Raw genomic sequence first — 22,296 nt, forward strand, 5'->3', positions numbered from 1 at the left:
ATTTTTATTTTGAAACAGGGTCTCCCTAGGTTGATGAAAGTCTCCAACTACCTGCCGAGGCTGTCCTCAATCCTGTGATCCTCCTGTCTCAGCCTCCTAAGTACTGGGATTACAAGCATGTGCCACCATGCTTGGCTTAGTTTTTATTTTGAAAGAGAATCTCACTAAATTGTGGAGGGCCTCACTAAGTTGCTGAGGCTGGCCATGAACCTTTGATCCTCCTGTTTCAGCTTCCCAAGTAATGGGATTACAAATGTGCACCACCACACCCAGCTTGCCCTTTTAATTTTTTCTGGTGTGTATGTGTGATACTGGAGTTTGAACCCAGGTATAGTCTATCTCCAAGCTATACCCCTGGCCCTACTTTTATTTTATTTTATTTTATTTTATTTTATTTTTGTGTGTGGTACTGGGTGTGGAACTTGGGCTTTTCTACCTCCGGGGTATACTTCCAGATCTATTTTATACTTTATTTGGAAACAGGGTCTCACAAAGTTTCTGAGAGCTTCACTCAGTAGCTGAGGCTGGCTTCGAACCTCTGTGATCCTTCTGTCTCAGCCTCCCAAGCGCTGGGATTACAAGCGTGCGCCATCATGCCTGGCTATTTATTTTATTTAATTTTTTGAGGTACCAGAAGTGGAATCCAGTGGCATTCTACTTCTGAACTATACTCCTGGCCCTATTTTTTATTCTTTCTTTTGAAACAGGGTCTCACTGAGTTGCAAAGGGCCTCCCTCACTAAGTAGCTGAGGCTGTCCCCAAACCGCGATCCTCCTGTCTCAGCCTCCCAAATGCTGGGATTACAAGCGTGCACCACCACGCCCGGCTCCTATTTTATTTTTATTTGGAAACAGGGTCTCACTGAGTTGCTGAGGGTCTGCTAGGTTGCTGTGGCTGATTTCGAACTGTGATCCCCCTGTCTCAGCCTTCCAAGGACTGGAACTACAGGTCTGTGCCACTGTGCCTAGCTCTTTTCTTTTTCTTTCCAATACTGGAGATTGAATCCACACACTCTACCACTGAGCGACACCCTAAGACCTTTTATTTAATATTCTTATACTTTTACTGATACGTTATAATCCGTACATCACAGTGAGATTAAAGTGATACATATTTACACGCACACAAGCACTTGGTATATTTCCCTCCACATCCTACCCCATTCCCCCCCCACAGATGTTAGTGAGATTGTATGTGGGCATAGCAGTATTTGAGCCAATTCTTTAAACAGTCTCCTTTTCTCCCTCCCCACGTCTCTCCTCCAGCCCCCTTCCACTATTCTACTGGTCTCTCCTCATTTATCTTAAGTCCCCCCTTTTTTTTGGTGGTATTGGGGTTCCTGGAAGCCCTTCTACCTCCGGGCTACACTCCCAGACCTATTTTTTTTTTTTACATTTTTATTTGGAAACAGGGTCTCCTAAGCCAGCGCGCGCGGCTGGCTTCGAACCTGCGTGATCCTCCTGTCTCTGCCTCCCAAGCGCGGGGATTACAAGCGTGCGCCACCACGCCCCGCCTCTAAAGTCCCTTTTGTATCCTCTTTTCTCTCCAGCTTCCACATATGAGAGAGACCATACCACCCTTGACTTTCTGTGGCTGGCTGAAATCAGAATCCTATTCTCTCATTCCATCCATGTTTTCTGCAAGTGACATAATGCACACAGTGAAATTTTATTCAGCCATAAAGAAGAACGAAATTATGTAATTTTTAAAATTTCTGAGATAAGATCTCATTAAGTTACTAAATACCGACCTTTCACTTGTGATCGTCCTGCCTCAGCCCCCCACTGGAATGATGGACATGTACCATATACTGCTCCTTGCTTCTGCTATTTCTCTGGCTTTATAAAACTCAGATGAATTTACTTTTGCAGGAAATCTATATGCAAAATACCTGGATGTTTCTTGCGTGACCTTGACGACTCCAAATATTCTGGAAAGTATTTCAAGCAACATAAGGATGAGCTGCTTCAGAAGATCTACGAACTGTTTAACAGAACTGTCTTTGATGAAAAGGTAGTATCAGTGAACAAGCATTTACTTAACACCTGCTCTATGCCACCATTCATGAGTGCTGTTTAGTTTGCAAAAAATGTGTATGTCCTGCCTTTGAGGAGTGCAGGTTTAGGTGGCGAGATGTGTATATGTGAAAATATAGAGAATGTTTATGGGTTATAATGTGTGGTGCAGATGCCTATTACCACAGGAGATCAGAGAGAGAAATGTTGAGAAGTAGGATTTCCTGGAGCAAGTGAGGCTCCTGGTTCTCGAAAGATGGTAAGTAGGAAGTCGGGTGTGGTGGCATATTCCTGTAATCCTCGTACTTGGAAGGCTGAGAGAGGAGGATCAAAAGAAGCAAAATAGCGGTGGGGGTAATAGCTTTGAGGTACAATGCCCCTGAGTTCAATGGTTCAATCTCCAGTAACACACACACACACACACGCACGCGTGCGCATACACACATACAAATACGGTAAGTAGGGGGACCCACAGTGTTCAGGAACAGGGCATGTGTGGAAGCTTGACTCTCTGGAAGAGAAGGTTCATGTAGAAGGAAAGCGGGAAAGAGTACTGTGAGCTTGGGCAAGTTACCAAACTTCATTTTGCCTGTTTCTTCACCTATAAATGGAGCCAATAATTGCAGTCACCCCTAATAGGAGATTAGTTCCAGGGTCCCCCAACAAATACTAAAATATATAGATGCTCAAATCCATAATATAAAATGGTGTGGTGCTTGTATATAACCTATATACATCCGCATATCTCTCTTTTTTTTTTTTGGTGGTTGTTTGTACGGGAAATTGAACCTGGGGCCATTCTACTTTTGAGATATATCTCTAGTCTTTGTGTGTGTGGGAGGGGATACTGGGGATTGAAACCAGGGATGTCCTATCTCCAAGCTACACCCCTCAGCACAATTTTATGGTTTTTTTTGTTTGTTTTGAAACAGTCTTGCTAGTTGGCTGAGAATCTCATTACTTGCTGAGACTGTCCTCAAATCTGTGATCCTTTTGTCTTAGCCTCCAAGGACTGGGATCACAGGTGTGTGCCACCATATCCTACTCATCCCCAGCCTTTTAATTATTTTTTATTTTTTTATTTTTATTTTTTTGTGGGTCTCGTGATGGAACCCAGAGGCATTCGATCTCTGAGCTACACCCCCTACCCTAGTTTTATTCTTTATTTTGAAACAGGGTCTCACTGAGTTGCAAAGGGCCTCACTAAGTAGCTGAGGCTGTCCTCGAAACACAATCTTCCTGTCTCAGCCTCCCGAATGCTGGAATTACAAGAATGTGCCAGCACACCTGGCCTGAGTTGTTCTTTCTTCCTTCCTTCCTTCTTTCTTTCTTCCTTCCTTCCTTCCTTCCTTCCTTCCTTCCTTCCTTCCTTTTTTTTTCTTTCTGGGTCTGGGAAATGGAACCCAGGAGCATTTGACCTCTGAGCTATACCCCCTGCCCTGTTTTTATTCTCTTACTTACTTACTTACTTACTTACTTACTTACTTACTTTTTGGTGGTACTGGGGTTCCTGGAAGCCCTTCTACCTCTGGGCTACACTCCCAGACCTATTTTATTTTTGGAAACAGGGTCTCTTAAGCCACCGCCATCCTCCTGTCTCCGCCTCCCAAGCGCGGGGATTACAAGCGTGCACCACCACGCCCGGCTTATTCTTTATTTTGAAACTGGGTCTCACTGAGTTGCAGAGGGCGGCTGTCGGCGAACCGTGATCCTCCGGTCTCAGCCTCCAAATGCTGGGATTACAAGCATGTGCCACCATGCCCGGCCTCTGAGTTGTACTTTCAATTCATCCTTGCCACAGGTTTCTGGCCCACCCCACCCCTGGCTGCCTCAGGCTCATCTCCATGCAGGCAACCACAACTCCTACATACACAGGGTTTCAACAGACTCCTAGTGTCTTGATCAACTACTAATTTTTTTTTATTTTGTGGCCTTCTACTTGGCTTTTATTCTCCTCAGAATGGTTAGATTTGTGTGTCCTATCAATAGATTTCTTCACAGCTTGATCTGAGCTAAGAACCTGGAGGAGAAATTTCCTCTTACCTTTTTTTTGTATGAATACTTGGGATTGAATCCAAGGGCACCGTACCTCTGATCTACACCCACAGCCCTACCATCATCACCATCACCATCACCATCATCACCATCACCACCACCATCATCACCATCACCACCACCATCACCATCATCACCATCACCACCACCATCATCACCATCACCATCATCACCACCACCATCATCACCATCACCACCACCATCACCATCATCACCATCACCACCACCATCATCACCATCACCATCATCATCATCACCATCACCATCACCACCACCATCATCACCATCACCACCACCATCATCACCATCACCATCATCATCATCACCATCACCATCACCATCATCACCATCACCACCACCATCATCACCATCACCATCATCATCACCATCATCACCATCACCATCACCATCATCACCATTATCACCACCATCATCACCATCACCACCACCATCATCACCATCACCACCATCATCATCATCCTCACCATCACCACCATCATCACCACCATCATCACCATCATCACCATCATCACCACCACCATCATCATCATCACCATCACCATCATCACCATCACCACCACCATCATCACCATCACCATCATCACCATCACCACCACCATCATCATCATCACCATCACCATCATCACCATCATCACCATCACCATCATCATCACCATCACCACCACCATCATCATCATCACCATCATCACCATCACCACCACCACCATCATCATCACCACCACCATCATCACCACCACCATCATCATCATCACCATCACCATCATCACCATCATCACCACCATCACCACCACCATCATCATCACCATCATCATCATCATCATTTCTTCTTCTTCATACTGTGGATGGAATCCGTGGGCTTTTCTACCTCCGGGCTACACTCCCAGACCTATTTTCTACTTTATTTGCAAACAGGGTCTCACTAAGTTGCTGAGAGCCTCACTAAGTAGCTGAGGCTGGCTTTGAACCTGTGCCATCCTCCTGTCTCGGCCTCCTAAATACTGGGATTATAAACATGTGGTACCACGCCTGGCTCCTATTTTTTTATTTATTTATTTATTTATTTATTTATTTATTTATTTATGTGGTACTGGGGATGGAACCCAGGGACATTCTACCTCTGATCTACACCCCCAGTGCTATTTTCTATTCTTTATTTTAAAACAGGATCTCACTGAGTTGCAATCCTATTTTATTTTGAAACAGGGTCTAAGTTTTTGAGGCGGCCCTCGTACCTACAATCCTTCTGTCTTAGCCTCCCAAGTACTGATTTACAGGTGTGCTCCACCATATCCGTCTCCTCTTACTTTTATGTGTGTATGTGCGTGCGTGTGTGCGTGCGTGCGTGTGTGTGTGTGTGAGACTGTGGATTGAATTTGAATCAAGGGGCATTCTACCTCTGAGCTATACCCTCAACCCTATTTTTTTCTTTTGAAACAGGTCTCACAAAGTCGTTGAGGGTCTTTCTAAGTTGTTGAGGTTGGCCTTGAACCTGTGATCCTCTTTCTCAATCTTCAAGTACTGGTGTCCCAGGTGTGCGTCACCATGCCCGGTTCTCTTTGAATTAGAGGGAGAAGAACTCACTGGCTATGGTAGCGTATACATGTAATCCCAGTACTTGAGAGGCTGAGACAGGATGATTTCAGGTTCGAAGCCAGCCTCAGCAACTTAGGCAGACCTTGTCTCCAAATAAAAACTAAAATAGGTCTAGGGGTGTAGCCCAGAGGTAGCAGGCCCCCCGGGGTTTCATCCCCAGTACCACCAAACCAACAAAACAGATAGAAGGAAAACTCTCGAGCCTGTATTTTCGGATTTGCTTCACACTGCGTTCGATCCCTCCCATTTGCTCTTCATCCTCAGATGCCGGAAACCGTAGAAGTCCTTTGGAATAAGAAGATGCTGAGAACCGCTGGCCTGTGTACCACTAGCGAGAAAGAATACCCGAAGAGGGAGCGCCACGCCAAGATTGAGATTTCTCCAAAAGTCTGCGACTCTGCAGGTGATGCCGGGGATGTGGCTGCTCTACTGAAGCTCTGCGTTTTTTTTTTTTTTTTTTGGGTCTGGGGATGGAACCCAGGAGCTTTCGACCTCCGAGCTACACCTCCTGCCCTATCTTTTATCCTTTATTTTGAAACCGGGTCTCACGGAGTTGCAGAGGGCCTCGCTAAGTAGCTGAGGCTGTCCGCGAACCGCAATCCTCCAGGTCTCAGCCTCCCGAAGGCTGGGATGACGAGCGTGCGCCGCCACGCCCGGCTTAGCTCTGTGCTTCTGATGGGGCTCGCTTACGTGATTCTTAGCTGGCAGCCGGTGTCAGGCCTGCAGTGTGTCGCTCAGCAGACCGTGCTACTGGTTGTTTCAGCAGTCCTGAGCATCCAGATCTTCGGTTTCTGGGTCAGACCTACCTATAGGTGTGCGTTGCTTGAGGGAGGCAGCGTCTCCATTCCATCAGCTTCGGAGGGGCAAAGGCCCCTCTATCTAGTCAGTTTCCAGATCTTCCTCCTCCGTGACTGTCCTGTCATCACTCCTCCATCTCTGGCTTCGCTGAGGTATGGGCCCTCACCCTCTTCCTCCTCGTGCTGCCTTCTGTCTCCTGTACACCACTGCATCACTCTCCTGCTTAGAAACACAGAGCTTTTCAGTGCCCAGAGCCTGGTTTTCCAAGCCATCTTAATCTGCCCCCACTGCACCTAGCTGGTCCCATCTCAGTACTCCACCACTAGCCAGCCCCTGCTCCAACGTGACCATCCTCACACTGGTTCTCAAAATGCACCACAGCTTTTCCTGGCCTCAGACCTTGCTCTTTTTTTTTTTTTGCGAGTCTGGGGGGCATTCGACCTCTAAGCTACATCCCCTGCCCTATTTTTTATTCTTTATTTTGAAACAGGGTCTCACTGAGTTGCAGAGGGCCTCACTAAGTAGCTGAGGCTGTCCGCGAACCACGATCCTCCGGTCTCAACCTCCCGAAGGCTGGGATGACAAGCGTGCGTCACCACACCCAGCTTTCCAGCCCTGTTTTTTATCCTTTATTTTGAAACGGTTTCACTGAGTTACGAAGAATCACATTAAGTAGCCGAGACTGTTCACGAACCTGCAATTTTCCTGTCTCAGCCTCCCAAGTACTGGCATTAAAAGTGCGCACCACCATGCCCAGCTTCAGAAACCAAGTCTTATGTAGGTGTATTTCTAGCGGTGCCTCACGCACACACAAAAAATTGAACAGATTGCCTGTAATCACAGTACTTGGGAGGCTGAGACAGGAGGATTTCAAGTTCAAGGACAGACTCTGCAACTTGGTGAGACCCTGTTTGCAAATAAAACATAAAAAGAGCTGGGGGTGTATCTTAGAGGTCAAGCCCCCCCCCCTTGATCAATCTCCAGTACTACAAAAAAACTAAAAAACCAAAAAAAAAAAAAAAACCCAAACAAAAACATGGTGCTGTTACGAAAAGAACTGCTCACTTAAGGTCCCTGCCATTAACAAAATTGGGTTGAAATAAGCAGAAGTTTCAGAATCCTGGGAAGGTAGCCCTCACAGCTGCCTGTGTAAGCTTCCTAAGATGGCTTCATAGCCCAGCATGGTGGCACACACCTGTAATCTCAGTACTTGGGAGGCTGAGACAGGAGGATTGCAAAGTTGAGGCCAGCCTCAGCAACTCAGAAGACCCTCAGCAACTTAGTCCATCTCAAAAAGTAAAAAGGGCTGGGAGCTGTCACTTGAAGGTAGTTAACGTTCAATCCCCAGTATCAAAAAAAAAAAAAAAAAGATGGAAGCTGGGCATATGCTTGTAATCCCAGCATTTGGGAGGCTGAGACTGGATGATTGCCATTCTCGGACAGCCTCAGCTACTTAGTGAGGTCCTTTGCAACTCAGTGAGACGCTGTCTCAAAATAAAGAATAAAAAATAGGGCAGGGGGTGTAGCCTGGAGGTTGAATGCCCCTGGGTTCCATCCCCAGACCCGCCAAAAAAAATAAAAATAAAAATAAAAAGACGGCTTTGTGCCTGGTGGGGGTGCAGCAGGTCGAGGGGTTGGTGGTAGCAGCTCAGAAGACATTCGGTTTCAATGCTCATAATTTCTTTTTATTCCTTTTTCAAGATCGACTCCGGGATACCTTGATTCATGAAATGTGCCATGCAGCCTCCTGGCTGCTTGATGGCATTCGAGATTCTCACGGAGAAGCATGGAAGTATTACGCCAGAAAAGCCAACAGTGTGCACCCGGAGCTGCCCGGGGTCACCCGTTGCCATAACTATAAGATCAACTACCGGATTCATTATGAATGCACCCAGTGTAAAGCTCGGTAAGACCTTTCATCGGTGGCTGTGTCATTCGAGGGGTGAATCTGTTCCTTTCTCTGTCCCCTTTATTCTGTTCCCTAATGGGGAACAAGTCTGACCCCCACTGCTGCTTGGGGGCCTACTCTCTGAGAACCCACAGAAAATTCTCTTTGGGCTCCGGGCCCACATCTTGGGGCTGCTGCTGAGATGTGGTAACTCATTCCTGGCTGTGCGGTGTCCCTTTCCTCTCCAGGATTGGCCGCTACACCCGATCCCTGAACACTGACCACTATATCTGCGCCTTATGCAAGGGACCTCTGGTTTTGCTGCCACTGACTCGGAAAGATGGGACCCCCATCGAGCCCCATGTGAGACCGTTTGCCAAATATGTGCAGGAGAATTATAGAAAGGTGCGTCAGGAGTCGGCAGAGCTCAGCCACACGGAAGTGATGAGAAAGCTCAGCAGGGATTACAGTGCCAGTAAACAAAAGAAAAATCAGTAAGGTTATCTCAGAGTTTGTGTGAGCTGAAGCCTGTTTTCCTGACAAGTAGTGTCAGAAAAAGTTCTGGGAAGAAGTAACGAATATTAGAATTGAAGCACATGTCTTTAGATTCATGTTATCCACGGCAATCAATTCTTTTTTTTTTTTTTTTTTTTTGGTGGTACTGGAGGTGGAACCCAGAGGCTTTCTACCTCCGGGCTATACTCCCAGCCCTATTTTCTATTTTATTTGGAAACAGGGTCTCACTAAGTTGCTGAAAGCCTCACTCAGTAGCTGAGGCTGGATTCGAACCTGCGCGATCCCCCTGTCTCAGCCTCCCGAGCGCGGGGATCACAAGCGTGTGCCACCGCGCCCGGCTGTGACGGCAGTCAATTCTAATGGAAAGTTTTATTGCTTACTGTTTTATGCCATTGAGAGTGCCCTGAAATTCTCTACATTTACCGTGGGTCTCATTTTGATCATAGAGTTTTAACATGTAGAACAAAATACAGGAAAAAAAAAGTTTTTGAGAGTGGAAGGTTGAGATGACAAGAATAAGGCTAGAAAGAGGATCAGTTTTAGACGGCGCGCTTCACAAATAGGGCCGTTGTCAACATAACCTATTAAATCTGTACATGCATAAGACCAACATGTTTCATGAATTCAGTTGTTGCTGATACTGAGCAAAGCATTCTGAGCCATATATATGTTCAGAAAATAAAAGTTTTATTGCATCATACTTGTTAGTAAAATCTGTTTATTATGTTTCTCTTATTGCTTTTTTTGGGGGGTTGGGGGTACTGGGGATTGATCCCGGAGCATTTTATCTCCAACCTACAATCCCAGTCTTTTTAATTTTTTTTATTTTTTGGTGGTACTGGGGATGAAACCCAGGGGCTTTCTACTTCCGAGCTATACTCCCAGACCTATTTTTATACTTTATTTGGGAACAGGGTCTCACCAAGTTGCTGAGAGCCTCACTAAGTAGCTGAGGCTGGCTTTGAACCTGTGCGATCCTCCTGTCTCAGCCTCCCAAGCGCGGGGATTACAAGCGTGCACCACCACGTCCAGCTTTATTTTATATTTTGAAAGAGGGTTTTACTAAGTTGTTAAGGGTCTCACTGAGTTGCTGAGACTGGCTTTGAACCTGAGATCCTCCTGTCTCAGTCACTCAAGTACTAGGATTATGAGTACCAATGTACTTGGAGGGAGGGAGGGAGGGAGGGAGGGAGGGAGGGAGGGAGAGAGAGAGAGAGAGAGAGAGAGAGTGTGTGTGTGTGTGTGTGTGTTACTGGGCATTGAACCACGGGGCATTCTACCTCTGAGCTATATACTCCCTGAATCCCTGTTTTATTCTTTACTTTAAAACAGGTTCGCTGGGCGTGATGGCTCATGCTTGTAATCCCTTTATTTACATGAGAGACTGAGATAGGAGGATTCAGGTTTGTGACCAGCCTCAGCTACTTAGTGAGGCCCTCCACAATTTAGTGAGACCCTGTTTAAAAAAAAAAAAAATAGCCGGGCATGGTGGTGCATGCTTGTAATCCCCGTGCTTGGGAGGCTGAGACAGGAAGATTGCACAGGTTCAAAGACAGCCTTAGCTACTTAGTGAGGCTCTCGGAAACTTAGACCGTTTGCAACTCAGTGAGACCCTGTTTCAAAATAAAGAATAAAAAATAGGGCTGAGGGTATAGTTCAGAGGTAGAATGTCCCTGGGCTCCATTCCTAGTACCACAAGAAAACATCAGGCTGGGGGTGTAGCTTGGAGGTACAATACCCCTGAGTTCAATTCCCATCACCCACAATAAACAAACAAACAAACAGGGTCTTGCTAAGTTACTGCACACTGGCCTTGATCCTGTGATCCTCCTGCCTCAGCCTCCAAAGTACTGGGATTATAAGTGAGCACGACCACACCCAACAGCACTTCTCTTATTTCTGACTGCCCATAGTGCTTTATCAGACCCTAGTTTCTGACAGTTTGTAGACTGGAATGAACATTGTATTCATTTCCTCTGGCTGCCACAAGAAAGTACCATAACCTTACTGGCCTTAATAACACGATGTGTTATCTACAGTTCTGGAAGTCAGAGATCTGAAATCTGTTATCCTGGACTCAAGATATGCACAGGGCTGTCTGGGGACCTACTTAGCGAGGCCCTTTGCAACTCAAAAATAAAGAACAAAAAAGAGGGCTGAGGGTGTATCTTGAAGGTAGAATGCCTCTGGGTTCCATCCCCAGTACCGCAAACAATGATAATTAAAAAAAAGATATGTGCCGGCACGGTGGCGCACGCTTGTCATCCCCGCGCTTGGGAGGCGGAGACAGGAGGATCGCGCAGGTTCGAAGCCAGCCTCGCTGGCTTAAGAGACCCTGTTTCCAAATAAAAAATATAAAATAGGTGTGGGAGTGTAGCCCGGCGGTAGAAGGGCTTCTGGAAACCCCAGTAGCACCAAAAAAAAAAAAAAAAAAAAAAAAAAAGCTATGCCTTTCTGGAGGCTCTAAGGAAAGAATCCATTTCTTTATCTTTTCAGCTTGTAGAGACATCCCATGGTTCACAGTTGCTTCTTCCATCTTCAAATATAGAAACAGCGCTCTGTTTCCCTCTGCTTCCCTTTTTAACTTTGTGTGTGTGTGTGTGTGAGAGAGAGGGGGGGCAGGCTGGAACTTGGACTCAGGGATATTTTACCTCAGAGCTACACCTCCACACCTCCAGCCCTTTTTTTTTTCTTTTCTTTTTTTTTTTTTTTTTTTTTTTGCGGGTCTGGGGATGGAACCCAGGGGCTTTCGACCTCCGAGCTACACCCCCTGCCCTATCTTTTATCCTTTATTTTGAAACTGGGTCTCACTGAGTTGCAGAGGGCCTCACTAAGTAGCTGAGGCTGTCCGGAAACCCTGATCCTCCTGTCTCAGCCTCCCAAATGCTAGGATTATAAGCGTGCACCACCACGCCCGGCTGCCCTATTTCATTTTTATTTTGAAACGGTCTCTCTAGGTTGATGAAAGTGTTACTATTTGCTTTCCTTGAACCTGTGATCCTCCTGTCTCAGCCTCCCAAGTATTGGGATTACAGGTATGTGCCACCGTACCTGGCTTTAGAATATCATCATCATCATCATCATCATCATTTTGTGCTACCAGGGATGGAACCCAGGGGCATTCTACCTCCGAGCTATATCCCCAGCCCTATTTTTAATTCTTTATTTGTGTGTGTGTGTGGGTCTGGGGATGGGACCCAGGGGCATTCAACCTCCGAGCTACAACCCCTGCCTTTTATTCTTTATTTTGAAACAGGGTCTCACTAATTTGCAGGGGCCCTCACCAAGTAGCTGAGGCTGTCTGCAAACCACGATCCTCCGGTCTCATCCTCCCGAATGCTGGGATTACAAGTGTGCACCATCACGCCTGGCTCGCTCTCTTTTCTTTTCTTTTCTTTTCTTTTCTTTTCTTTTCTTTTTTTTCCTTTTCTTTCTTTCTTTCTTTCTTTCTTTCTTTCTTTCTTTCTTTCTTTCTTCTTTCATTCCTTCTTTCTCCTGGGGATTGAATCTAGGGATATTCTACCTCTGAGCTATACCCTGAGAACTATTTCATTTATTTTTTAAATTTTGAAACAGGGTCTCACTAAGTTGCAGGGGCCCTCACCAAGTAGCTGAGGCTGTCTGCGAACCACGATCCTCCGTTTTCAGCCTCCCGAATGCTGGGATTACAAGTGTGCACCACCACGCCCGGCTTAATTCTTTATTTTGAAACCGGGTCTCACTGAGTTGCAGAGGGCCTCACTAAGTAGCTGAGGCTGGCCGCGAACCGCGATCCTCCTGTCTCAGTCTCTCAAATGCTGGGATTGCAAGTGTGCGCCACCACGCCCAGCTTAGAGTATTTGTTAAGTGGCCCAAAACTCCTATATGTGGTGAGATGTGCTCAGAGGGTGTATGTAGAGTACGATGTGCTTCCCCAGCTAACTGCTTGAATTCTTCCCCTCACTCCCTCTAGCATTACTATGGCATATGAGTGCTTTCATTAGGGGGAAGTGGCAGAACAAAGCATCCACCCCTCCACCCTTGCACCCTGGCCTTAACTCAGCAGCCCTGTCACATGTCCTCCTGGGAAGCTCCCATATTTCTTCCACTTACTGCAACTCCAGTGATAGGCGTGGGAAAAAAACGTTCCCTACAGCCCACATCCCGGTCGGCTAAGTGCTAATGACTATTTTCTTTCCCAGTACTGGGGATGGAACCCAGGGGCATTCTACCTCCAAGTTACATCCCAAGCCCAATTTTTATTCTTCATTTTGAAACAGGGTCTCACTGAGTTGCAGAGGGCCTCACTAAATAGCCAAGGCTGTCTGCGAGCCATGATCCTCCTGTCTCAGCCTCCCGAATGCTGGGATTTCAAGTGTGCGCCACCACGTCTGGCTGCTAATGACCATTGGCAATTCTTTCAACCTTGTTGCTTTTCTTCTAAGCCCAACACCATTTCCATAGTAAGAGTCTGCATCAAAGTCTTGTGAGGTTTTGTATGCCTGTAATCCTATCTCCTTGGGAGGCTGAGGCAAGAGGATGGCAAGCTTGAGGCCAGCCTGGGTAATTCTGACTCTGTCTCAAAACAAGCCGAGCATGGTGGTACACACATATAATCCCAGTCCTTGGGAGACTGAGACAGGAGGATCGCATGTATGAAGCCAGCCTCAGCCTACTTAGTGGGCCCTCTGCAACTTAGTGAGACCCTGTTTCCAAATAAAAAATAAAATAGGGCTGGGGGTGTAGCTCAGAGGTAGAATTCCCCTGAGTTGAATCCCCAGTACCAAAATAAAAAACAAACACATACCTTTAATCCTAGTATGTGGGAGGCTAAGACAGGAGGATCACAGGTTTGGGGTCAGCCTCAGCAACTTAGCAGGATTCTATTTCAAAATTAATAGGTCTGGGGGTGTAGCTCAGAGGTAGAATACCCCTAGGTTCTATCCTGTGTTCCATAAAATAAAGGGTTAGGGTATAGCTCAGTATTAGAGTGCTTCTGGGTTCAATCCCTGGCACAGAAAAAAACAAAATCTTCATTACCTCTTATGTCACCTGAATAACAGTCTTTTGACTGGTCGATGATAACATTACCTGATCCCCAGCTACCTTTCAGTCTGATTTTCAACTCTTCCCCATCTGGGCTCTTAACCCCAGCCAGTTAGGACCACTTGTAATTCCCCTTCCCCATGAGCATTGCTGTTTGCATCTTTCCCATTTTGCCACTGCCCTCCCTTCTGCCCGGAAATCCTGCCTTCTCTTTACCCTTGAAAAACCCCACTTACCCTTTAAACCTCCAGGAAACCTTCCCAAATGGTTCCAGCCTACCTGCTCGGAGCCCTGGGTTCTATGTGCCGCCTCCTGGCCTACATTGCTTGGTACTGCTAGCTCTCCCCACATCTCCCATGTCAGCCTAAGGTTCTGGGGTGCAGGGTCTATGTCTCACATGTGTCCAGTGGCCCTTTCCCCAAATTTTGTCCAGCATCCAGTCACTGAGCTGTTAACTACATACTGCTCCAGGCCCGGGCAGTAGGGGAACCAGTAGAGGCCAAAACAGTGCTAGGGAGGGCGAAAAGAAGGCCAGAGACAATACCAAAAGCAGGCTGGGCTGGGCAGGGAGAAGCAGGAAGTGGTTCCCAAGCCCAGTAGGGATTGGCTGTAATGATGACTACCAACATCCTGGTCCTGATTAGCTTGTTTATTGACAGGTTTCATGCAGATTTCTAGACATAAAAATGAAAGCGAGCAAATACATTAGTCTGGAGAAGCACAGCTGCCAGCCAGCAGCCTGTGCTGTTCACCCCATTTTTCCCACCATAGGGAAGGCTGAGTTCTAGCAGCCACGTCAGAAGGGCGGTGGGCTCCGGGGAGCATCTTTGAAGCGGTGAGATGGGGTTTGGAAGCCCTGAGGTGCCAGGACTGTGGCTGAGCCCCTGGGGTTGTGGGGGCCAGTGCCAAGGGGGGCAGCAAGGGAGGGGCAGGCCTGGCATATGAGGGAAGCCAGGCTGCAGGCTCCAAAGGGGAGGGTCCTTCCCACCCTCACAGGCCTGAGTAGGAGGCCTCTGTGGTCTCAGACCAGGATGACTCCCGGCGGGAGGTCATCGATCTCTGCAGGCCTCTCTTGTCAGGGCAGCCCAGGCGTGTGAGCAGCAGCCACATCCGCCCTCGGAACTTGACCCCCACGAAGGCGTAGAGCAGCGGGTTGAGGCAGCAGTGCATGTAGCCCATGCCTGAGGTGACCGACTTGGCCACGTCCACACGGCTCTCTCGGCCACAGTTGCGGCCCAGGACTCCCAGGTCCATGAGAGTGTCCACTAAGACCACCAGGTGGTAGGGGGTCCAGCAGAGGGCAAAGGCCGCCACCACTATCACCACGAGGCGCATGGCTCGCACGCGCCGCTGGCCTCTGGAGACCAGCAGCACAGCCAGGATGTGGGCATAGCAGTAGGCCATGACCAGCAGGGGCAGCAGGAACCCAGCCACCAGCTGCAGGCCACGCAGAGCCGTGCGGCCCACCGGCGGGAAGATGTACTGGCAGTGGGTGGCATTGAGGCGCTCATCATGCTGGGAGGATAGAAAGATGAAGTCTGGGATGGCAAAGAGCAGGCAGAGCCCCCAGACGACCACGCAGGTGAGGGCCACGCGGCCCGGGGGCCCCCGGCGGTAGAGCTGCGTGGCGTGCACGATGCTCAGGTAGCGGTCGAAGCTGATGCACGCCAGCAGGAGGGCCCCCGCGTAGAAGTTGATGTTAAAGAGGGCTCCCGCCATTTTGCAGAGGGCAGAGCCGAACACCCACTGCGTGGCGGCATCCACAGCCCAGAGAGGCAACGTCAGCACGAGCAGCGTGTCAGCCACGGCCAGGTGGAGCAGGAAGGTGTCGGTACTGCTCAGGACCACCCGCTGGCTCAGCAGCACGGCCGCCACCGTGCCATTGCCCAGCAGCCCCAGCACAAAGAGGACGCCGTAGAGGCCGGGCAGGAAGGCCCGGTCGAAACTGAGGCTGAAATCCTGCTGGCAGGGCGGGGAGGCGTCGTAGGAGTTGCTGTCGTTGTTTCCATAGTCATAGGAAGAGCTAGAGTTTTCCAGCAGGGAGGCAAAGTCTGAGGCGTCCAGCACTTGGTGTTCGCTCACCTGCAGGAGGAAGGAGAGAGGGAAGGGAGGCCCAGCCACAGTCAAGCCTTTGTTTTCTTCAGTGCCAGGGATCAAACCAGAGCCTCCCAAGAGCTCTACCACTGTGTACCGCTGAGCTCCATCCCCGGCCCGAGGTGCCTTTTCTTTTTCCGTGTGTGATACCAGGGATGGAGCCCAGGGCATTCTAACTCTGTGCTACACCTCCAGCCCTTTTTAACTTTTTTATTTTGATGGGTCTTACTAAATTATTGCTAATTACTGAGGATGGCCCCAAACCTGCCATCTTCCTGTCTCAGTCTTCCAAGTACTGTGATTATAGGCATGTGCCATCACACCTGATACTTTATGACGTGTGTGTGTGTGTGTGTGTGTGTGTGTTACTGAATTGAATCCAGAGGCATTCTACTTCTGAACTATACCTACAGCCCTTTTTATTTTTATTTTTGTACTGAGGATTGAACCAAGAGGCTCTCTACCTCTGAGCTACACCCCCAGTGTTTGTTTATTTATTTATTTATTTGTTTATTTATTTATTTATTTATTTTTGTACTTGGGATGTAACCCAGGGACCTTCTAACTCTGGGCTACACTCCCAGACTTATTTTATTTTTTATTTGGAAATAGGGTCTTACTAAATTGCTGAGAACCTCACTAAGTTTCTGAGGCTGGCTTCAAACCTGAAATCCTCCTGTCTCAACCTCCCAAATACTGGGATTACACCTGGTCCCTTTTTATTTGGAAACAGAGTCTTATTAAGTTGCTGAGGGTCTTGCTAAATTGCTAAGGCTGGTCTCAAACCTGTGAGCCTCCTGTCTCACCTTCCCAAGTACTGTGACTACAGGTGTACACCAACACACCTGGCTTTATTTATTGTTTTTTTTTCTCTTCTTTTTGGTGGTACTGGGGTTCCTGGAAACCCTTCTACCTCCAGGCTACACCCCCAGACCTATTTTTTAATATTTTATTTGGAAACAGGGTCTCTTAAACCAGCGAGGCTGGCTTCGAACTTGCGCGATCCTCCTGTCTCCGCCTCCCAAGGGCGGGGATTACAAGCGTGCGCCACCATGCCCGGCTTATTTATTGTTTTGACACATGGTCTCATTAGGTTGCTGAAAGTCTTGCTAAGTTGCTGAGGTTGGTCTTGAACCTGTGATCCTCCTGTCTCAGCCTTCAAAGTACTGGGATTACAGGTGTGTGTGAGACCTTGCTTAGCCTCTTCTGACTTTTAACTTGGTCTGAAGAGCATTTCTCTAAACATCTTCTTTGTGAGACAGGGCCTGAGGCCTGGGCCACACCCTGTAACTGTCACTACCTTTCTTCCAGGATCTCTGTCCAGAACCTTATCTGCTCAGCCTGGGATCTGGGATGGTGACTTACTTCTTCGTTTTTTCTTTGCAGTACTGGGGATGGAACCTAGGGGCATTCTACCTCCAAGCTATACCCCCAGCCCCATTTTTCATTCTTTATTTGGAAACAGGGTCTCACTAAGTTGTGGAGAGCCTCACTAAGTAGCTGAGGCTGCCCTTGAACCTCCCATCCTCCTGTCTCAGCCTCCCAAGTACTGGGATTACAAATGTGCCACCTGCCCGGCGACTTCCTTTCTGAAAGGCTATTTCTCCCTCACTTTTGGAGACCATCCCCTGAGTCGGGGATCCTGGGTGGAAGGAAAGGCTTTCCTTCAGCGTTTAGAGCCTTCCTGGCTGCTCTCCCAGTGTGCCTGCCAAGCCTAGTTCAACCACCTGCCTCCCCACGCACCTCCCTGCTGTCCCCCCTCTCAGCCACTGGCCCTTTTCTTCCCTCATGAACCTTTACCACCCGAAGACTCCAACTTCCTGCATCCCCCAAAGCATGCTATTTGCCCCATGCTCCCACCCCCTCAACCTGACGCTCATGTGCCAATGTAGCCCCACCAAGCTCCTCCCTCCCTTCCTCCCTCCCTCCCCTTCCTTCCTTCCTTCCTTTCTTTCTTTCTTTCTTTCTTTCTTTCTTTCTTTCTTTCTTTCTTTCTTTCTTTTTCCTTTTCCTTCCTTCCTTTACTCCCTTTCTTTCTTCTTTCTTTCTTTCTTCTTCCTTTTCCTTCCTTCCTTTTCTCCCTTTCTCTTTCTTCCTTTCTTCCTTCCTTTCTTTCTTCTTCCTTTTCCTTCCTTCCTTTTCTCCCTTTTTCTTTCTTCTTTCTTTTTCTTTCTTTCTTCTTCTTTCTTTCTTCTTCCTTTTCCTTCCTTCCTTTTCTCCCTCTCTTTCTTTCTTCTTTCTTTCTTTCTTCCTTTTCCTTCCTTTCCCCCCTTTCTTTCTTCTTTCTTCCTTTCTTCCTTCCTTCCTTCCTTCCTTTCTTTCCTTCTTCCTTTTCCTTCCTTCCTTTTCTTCTTTCTTTCTTTCTTTCTTTCTTTCTTTCTTTCTTTCTTTCTTTCTTTCTTTCTTTCTTTCTTTCTTTCTTTCTTTCTTTCTGTTGGAGCCCAGAGGCATTCTGCCTCTGCTCTTCACCCCTAGCCCTTTTTTTAGTTTTTATTTTACTATTTTTTCTTTTTTTAATGTGGGACTGGGAATTAAATCTACCTCTGAGCTACACCCCCAGCCCTATTTTTTAATTTTGAAACAGGGTCTCACTAAGTTGCAGAAGGTCTCACTAAGTAGCTGAGGCTGGCTGTGAACCTGAGATCCTCCTGTCTCAGTCTCCCACGTACTGGGATTACAAGCGTGTGCCACCATGCCCAGCTAGTTTTTATTTTGAAACTGAGAATTGCAAAAAACCTGTGATCCTCCTATCTTAGCCTCCCAAGTACTAGGATCACAGGTGTGCAACATCGTGCCCAACTCCCCACCGAGCTTAAGCCGAAATTTTCTTTTTTTTCTTTTCTTTCTTTTTCCTTTATTTCCTTCTTTCCACTACCCTCCTCTCCCTTCCCTTCTCCTTTCTTTCTTCCCTCCTTCCTTCCTGGAGCCAGGATCTCATGCTGTTGCTCAGGCTGCCCCTGGAATCCTGGGTTCAAGCCATCCTCCTGCCTCAGTCTCCCTAGTGGCTGGCACTGCAGGCATGGAACACAACACCCAGGTAGTGACCAGGATCTTCTCTTCTTCTTTCTCCCCCGCCTCCTCCTCTTCCTCTTCCTTCTTTTTTGGTACTAGAGATTGAACCCAGGGGCATTCTACCTCTGAGCTACAACCCCAGCCCTATTTTTTAGTCTTTACTTTCAAGCAGGGTCTTACTAAGTTGCAGAGGGCCTCACTAAGTAGCTGAGGTTAACGGCGAGCCCGCGATCCTCCTGTGTCAGCCTCCCGAGTAATGAGATTACAAGCATGTGCCACCATGCCTGGCTTCAGACCTATTTTTTAAATTAAATTTTTAAATAGGTTAGGTACTGGGGATTGAACCTAGAGGTCCTCTACATCCAAGCTAACCCCCCAGCCCTTTTTATTATTTTGATGAAAGTTTCACTAGGTTGATGAAAGTCTCACTACTTGTTAAGGCTGTCCCCAAACCTGTGATCCTATCTCAGCCTTCCAAGTACTAGGATTACAGGCGTGTACTTTGCATTTGTTTTTTTATTTTGAAATAGTGCTTCATCCTCTAATGCACATGATGTACTTTAACAAACATTATCAATATCAATCACTAAGCCAAACATGAGAAGGAGGGAGGGGGAGAGAATGGGGCTGGAATTGGGTAAGGGCTAATTGGGTGATGTGTGCATGCATGTCTCCACCATCGTGTACCCCATTAAGATGTATGACTACAATGCACCGATAAAAAATTTAAAAAATAAATTCAAAATTCATCTCTAACATTAAAAAAGAAACAGGGTCTCTCTAAATTGCTGAGGCTGTCCTCGAACCTGTGGTCCTCCTGTCAGTCTCCAAAGTTCTGAGATTACAGGCGTGCACCCACCAAACCTGGCTATAGGCATCTTCTTTACCCCATCACTCCCACCCCAAACCACCCCAGAGCTGTAGGCCTATTTCAGGCCAATTCAGTCCAGCACATAAGAGCCAAAGTTCCAAGCCAGAGCTAAAAGTAGTCTTAGTGGTCAACAAGGCTGAGCCACTATCTAGCCTCCCCACCAACCTCCCCCATATGTTGCTGATGAGGTACCCCAACAAGAGAGAGGAGGGGACTCCCTTGTGGTCAGTGGCCAAGCTGGGTTCTCGGTTCCCCGTCTAGTGCTCCTATCTCAATCCCTGTAGCTTCTTCTTGCCCAGCCCTCAGGTGGCCCTGGCCTCTCCCCGGTGCCTTGACCCCACCACTCCAGCGATGGTTTGGCCAGGCTGGGTTGCAGCACTCACCTCAGGGACCATGGCCGGGCTGGTGCACCTGCTACTCCGGCTGTGTGCTGCCTGCCCCTTTGCTTTGGTGCTTGTGGTTTCGAACTTGCAGCTTAGAGGAAGTGAAGGGTTCAGAGTGTTTGGTGCTGACTCTGACAGGCGGCAGAGTTCCTACCCCAGCCATCCCGTGGCCAGACGAAACCACTCTGGAGGTGCTGACCGAGAGCCTGCCACCAGAAAGTCTGGGTCAAGGGAAGGGTGCAGTGGTGGGTGGGCTGAGGTGTCGCTCAGAAGTCAACACTCCTTGTAATCCCAGCATTCAGGAGGCTGAGACCAGAGGATTGCGGTTCACAGACAGTCTCAGCTACTTAGGCCCTCCGCAACTTAGTGAGGCTCTGTTTCAAAATAAAGAATAAAAAATAGCCCGGGTGTGGTGGCGCACGCTTGTATTTCCCGCACTTGGGAGGCTGAGACAGGAGGATCGCACAGGTTAGAAGCCAGCCTCAGCTACTTAGTGAAGCTCTCAGCAACTTAGTGAGACCCTGTTTCCAAATAAAATATAAAATAGGTCTGGGAGTATAGCCCGGAGGTAGAAAGCCCCTGGGTTCCATCCCCAGTACCACCAAAAAATTAAAAATAAATAAATAAAACCTATAAAAAAGAATAAAAAAATAGGACAGGGGGTATAGCTCAGAGATTGAATGCCCCTGGGTTCCATCCCCAGTCACACACACACACACACACACACACACACACACACACACACACGTGAACAAGTGAACACTCCTAGGTTGACCCCCAATACTACACACACAGAAAAAGCAGACTGTTGAGGCACATGCCTGTAATCCCAGTACTGGGGAGGCTGAGACAGGAGGATCACAGGTTCAAAGACAGCCTCAGCAATTTGAAACTCTCATCAATCTACAAGACTCTCTTTAAAAAAAAAAAATAAGGCTGAGCTATAGCTTGGAGATAGTATGCCCCCGCGTTCAATCCCCAGGACCATAAATAAATAAATAAATAAATAAATAAATAAATAAAGGATGGGGGATGTAGCTCAGAGGTAGAATGCCCCTGGGTTCAATCCCTGGTAAAACACACACACACACACACACACACACACACACACGAAAGAACGAAAGAAAAAACTTTTAAATAAACTATTTTTTTACTGAAGATTCTAGGGTATTCATAGAAGGGGTATTCTACCTGTGAACTACACCCCCAGTCCTGTTTTATTTTTTTATTTTGGAAAGGTATCACTAAGATGTCTTGAGTCTAAGTTGTTGAGGCTGGTTGTGAACCTGCGGTCCTCCTGTCTCAGCCTCCCAAAGATTGGGATAACAGGCTTGTCCCACCACGCCCAGCTAAAACTATTTTAAAGGAAACTCATCACAGGAAATCGAATTCCTTGCCATTGCCCCTCCCGGCTAATCCACAGAAGAGAAAGGGAAGTTCTAGTCGTGAATTTGCTATGTATGAGACGTTGCTAATTTAGGTGCTTTCTCTGACTCTGCCTCACTCCAACCACAGAGTCCCTTGTGAAGGAGTGGGCAGTCCCCACGGATGATTCAGAAAGGGGGAATGTCTTTGCCAGACCTGGCGAGTAAAGGCGGGCACAAGCACTGAACCCAAGGCTGTCTGACTCACCTTTTATCACTCATCAGACTGCCTTCATTTTCTTTTAAATGGATAAACTGATAAATTCATGGAGCTAAAATCAGAGAAGTAAAGTTTCTATTCTTTGTAATACTGGGAATGGAACCCAGGAACATCCTATTTCTCAGCTACACCCCCGGTTCCCTTTTATTTTGAAACAGAGTCACATGAAGTTACTACACACTAGCCTTAAATCTGTGATCCTCCTGTCTCAGCCTCCCAAGTACTGGGATTGCAGGCGTGCCCCACTGCAACTGGCTATTTGTTCTTTTTTAATTTTTTTTTTGGTGGTACTAGGGGTGGAATGCAGAGGCTCTCTACCTCTGGGCTATACTCCCAGACCTATTTTATATTTTATTTGGAAACAGGGTCTCACTAAGTAGC

General features: G+C 47.5%; 2 protein-coding genes across 2 annotated transcripts in view; one reads left to right on the plus strand and one right to left on the minus strand.

Moving 5' to 3' along the window:
* The window catches only part of GCNA (germ cell nuclear acidic peptidase), a gene marked incomplete at both ends in the record, with an annotated part of 39,588 nt that extends 24,846 nt beyond the window's left edge, over positions 1-14,742 (plus strand). The window contains 5 exons of the mRNA XM_080718992.1: positions 1,872-2,013; positions 5,949-6,087; positions 8,184-8,388; positions 8,619-8,775; positions 14,683-14,742. Of these exons, the coding sequence (XP_080575118.1) occupies positions 1,872-2,013; positions 5,949-6,087; positions 8,184-8,388; positions 8,619-8,775; positions 14,683-14,742 (703 nt within the window). The remainder of the gene's footprint in view (positions 1-1,871; positions 2,014-5,948; positions 6,088-8,183; positions 8,389-8,618; positions 8,776-14,682) is intronic.
* Positions 14,743-14,901: 159 nt separating this feature from the next.
* On the minus strand, positions 14,902-20,283 carry CXCR3 (C-X-C motif chemokine receptor 3; the record flags this gene model as incomplete). The annotated part of the gene is made up of 2 exons (XM_080718994.1): positions 14,902-15,993; positions 20,272-20,283. The coding sequence occupies 2 exons, from the start codon at positions 20,281-20,283 to the stop codon at positions 14,902-14,904; spliced, it is 1,104 nt and encodes a 367-aa protein (XP_080575120.1).
* Positions 20,284-22,296: the final 2,013 nt, after the last annotated feature.

Source organism: Muscardinus avellanarius, assembly GCF_963383645.1.
Source record: "Muscardinus avellanarius genome assembly, chromosome: X".
Taxonomy (NCBI): domain Eukaryota; kingdom Metazoa; phylum Chordata; class Mammalia; order Rodentia; family Gliridae; genus Muscardinus; species Muscardinus avellanarius.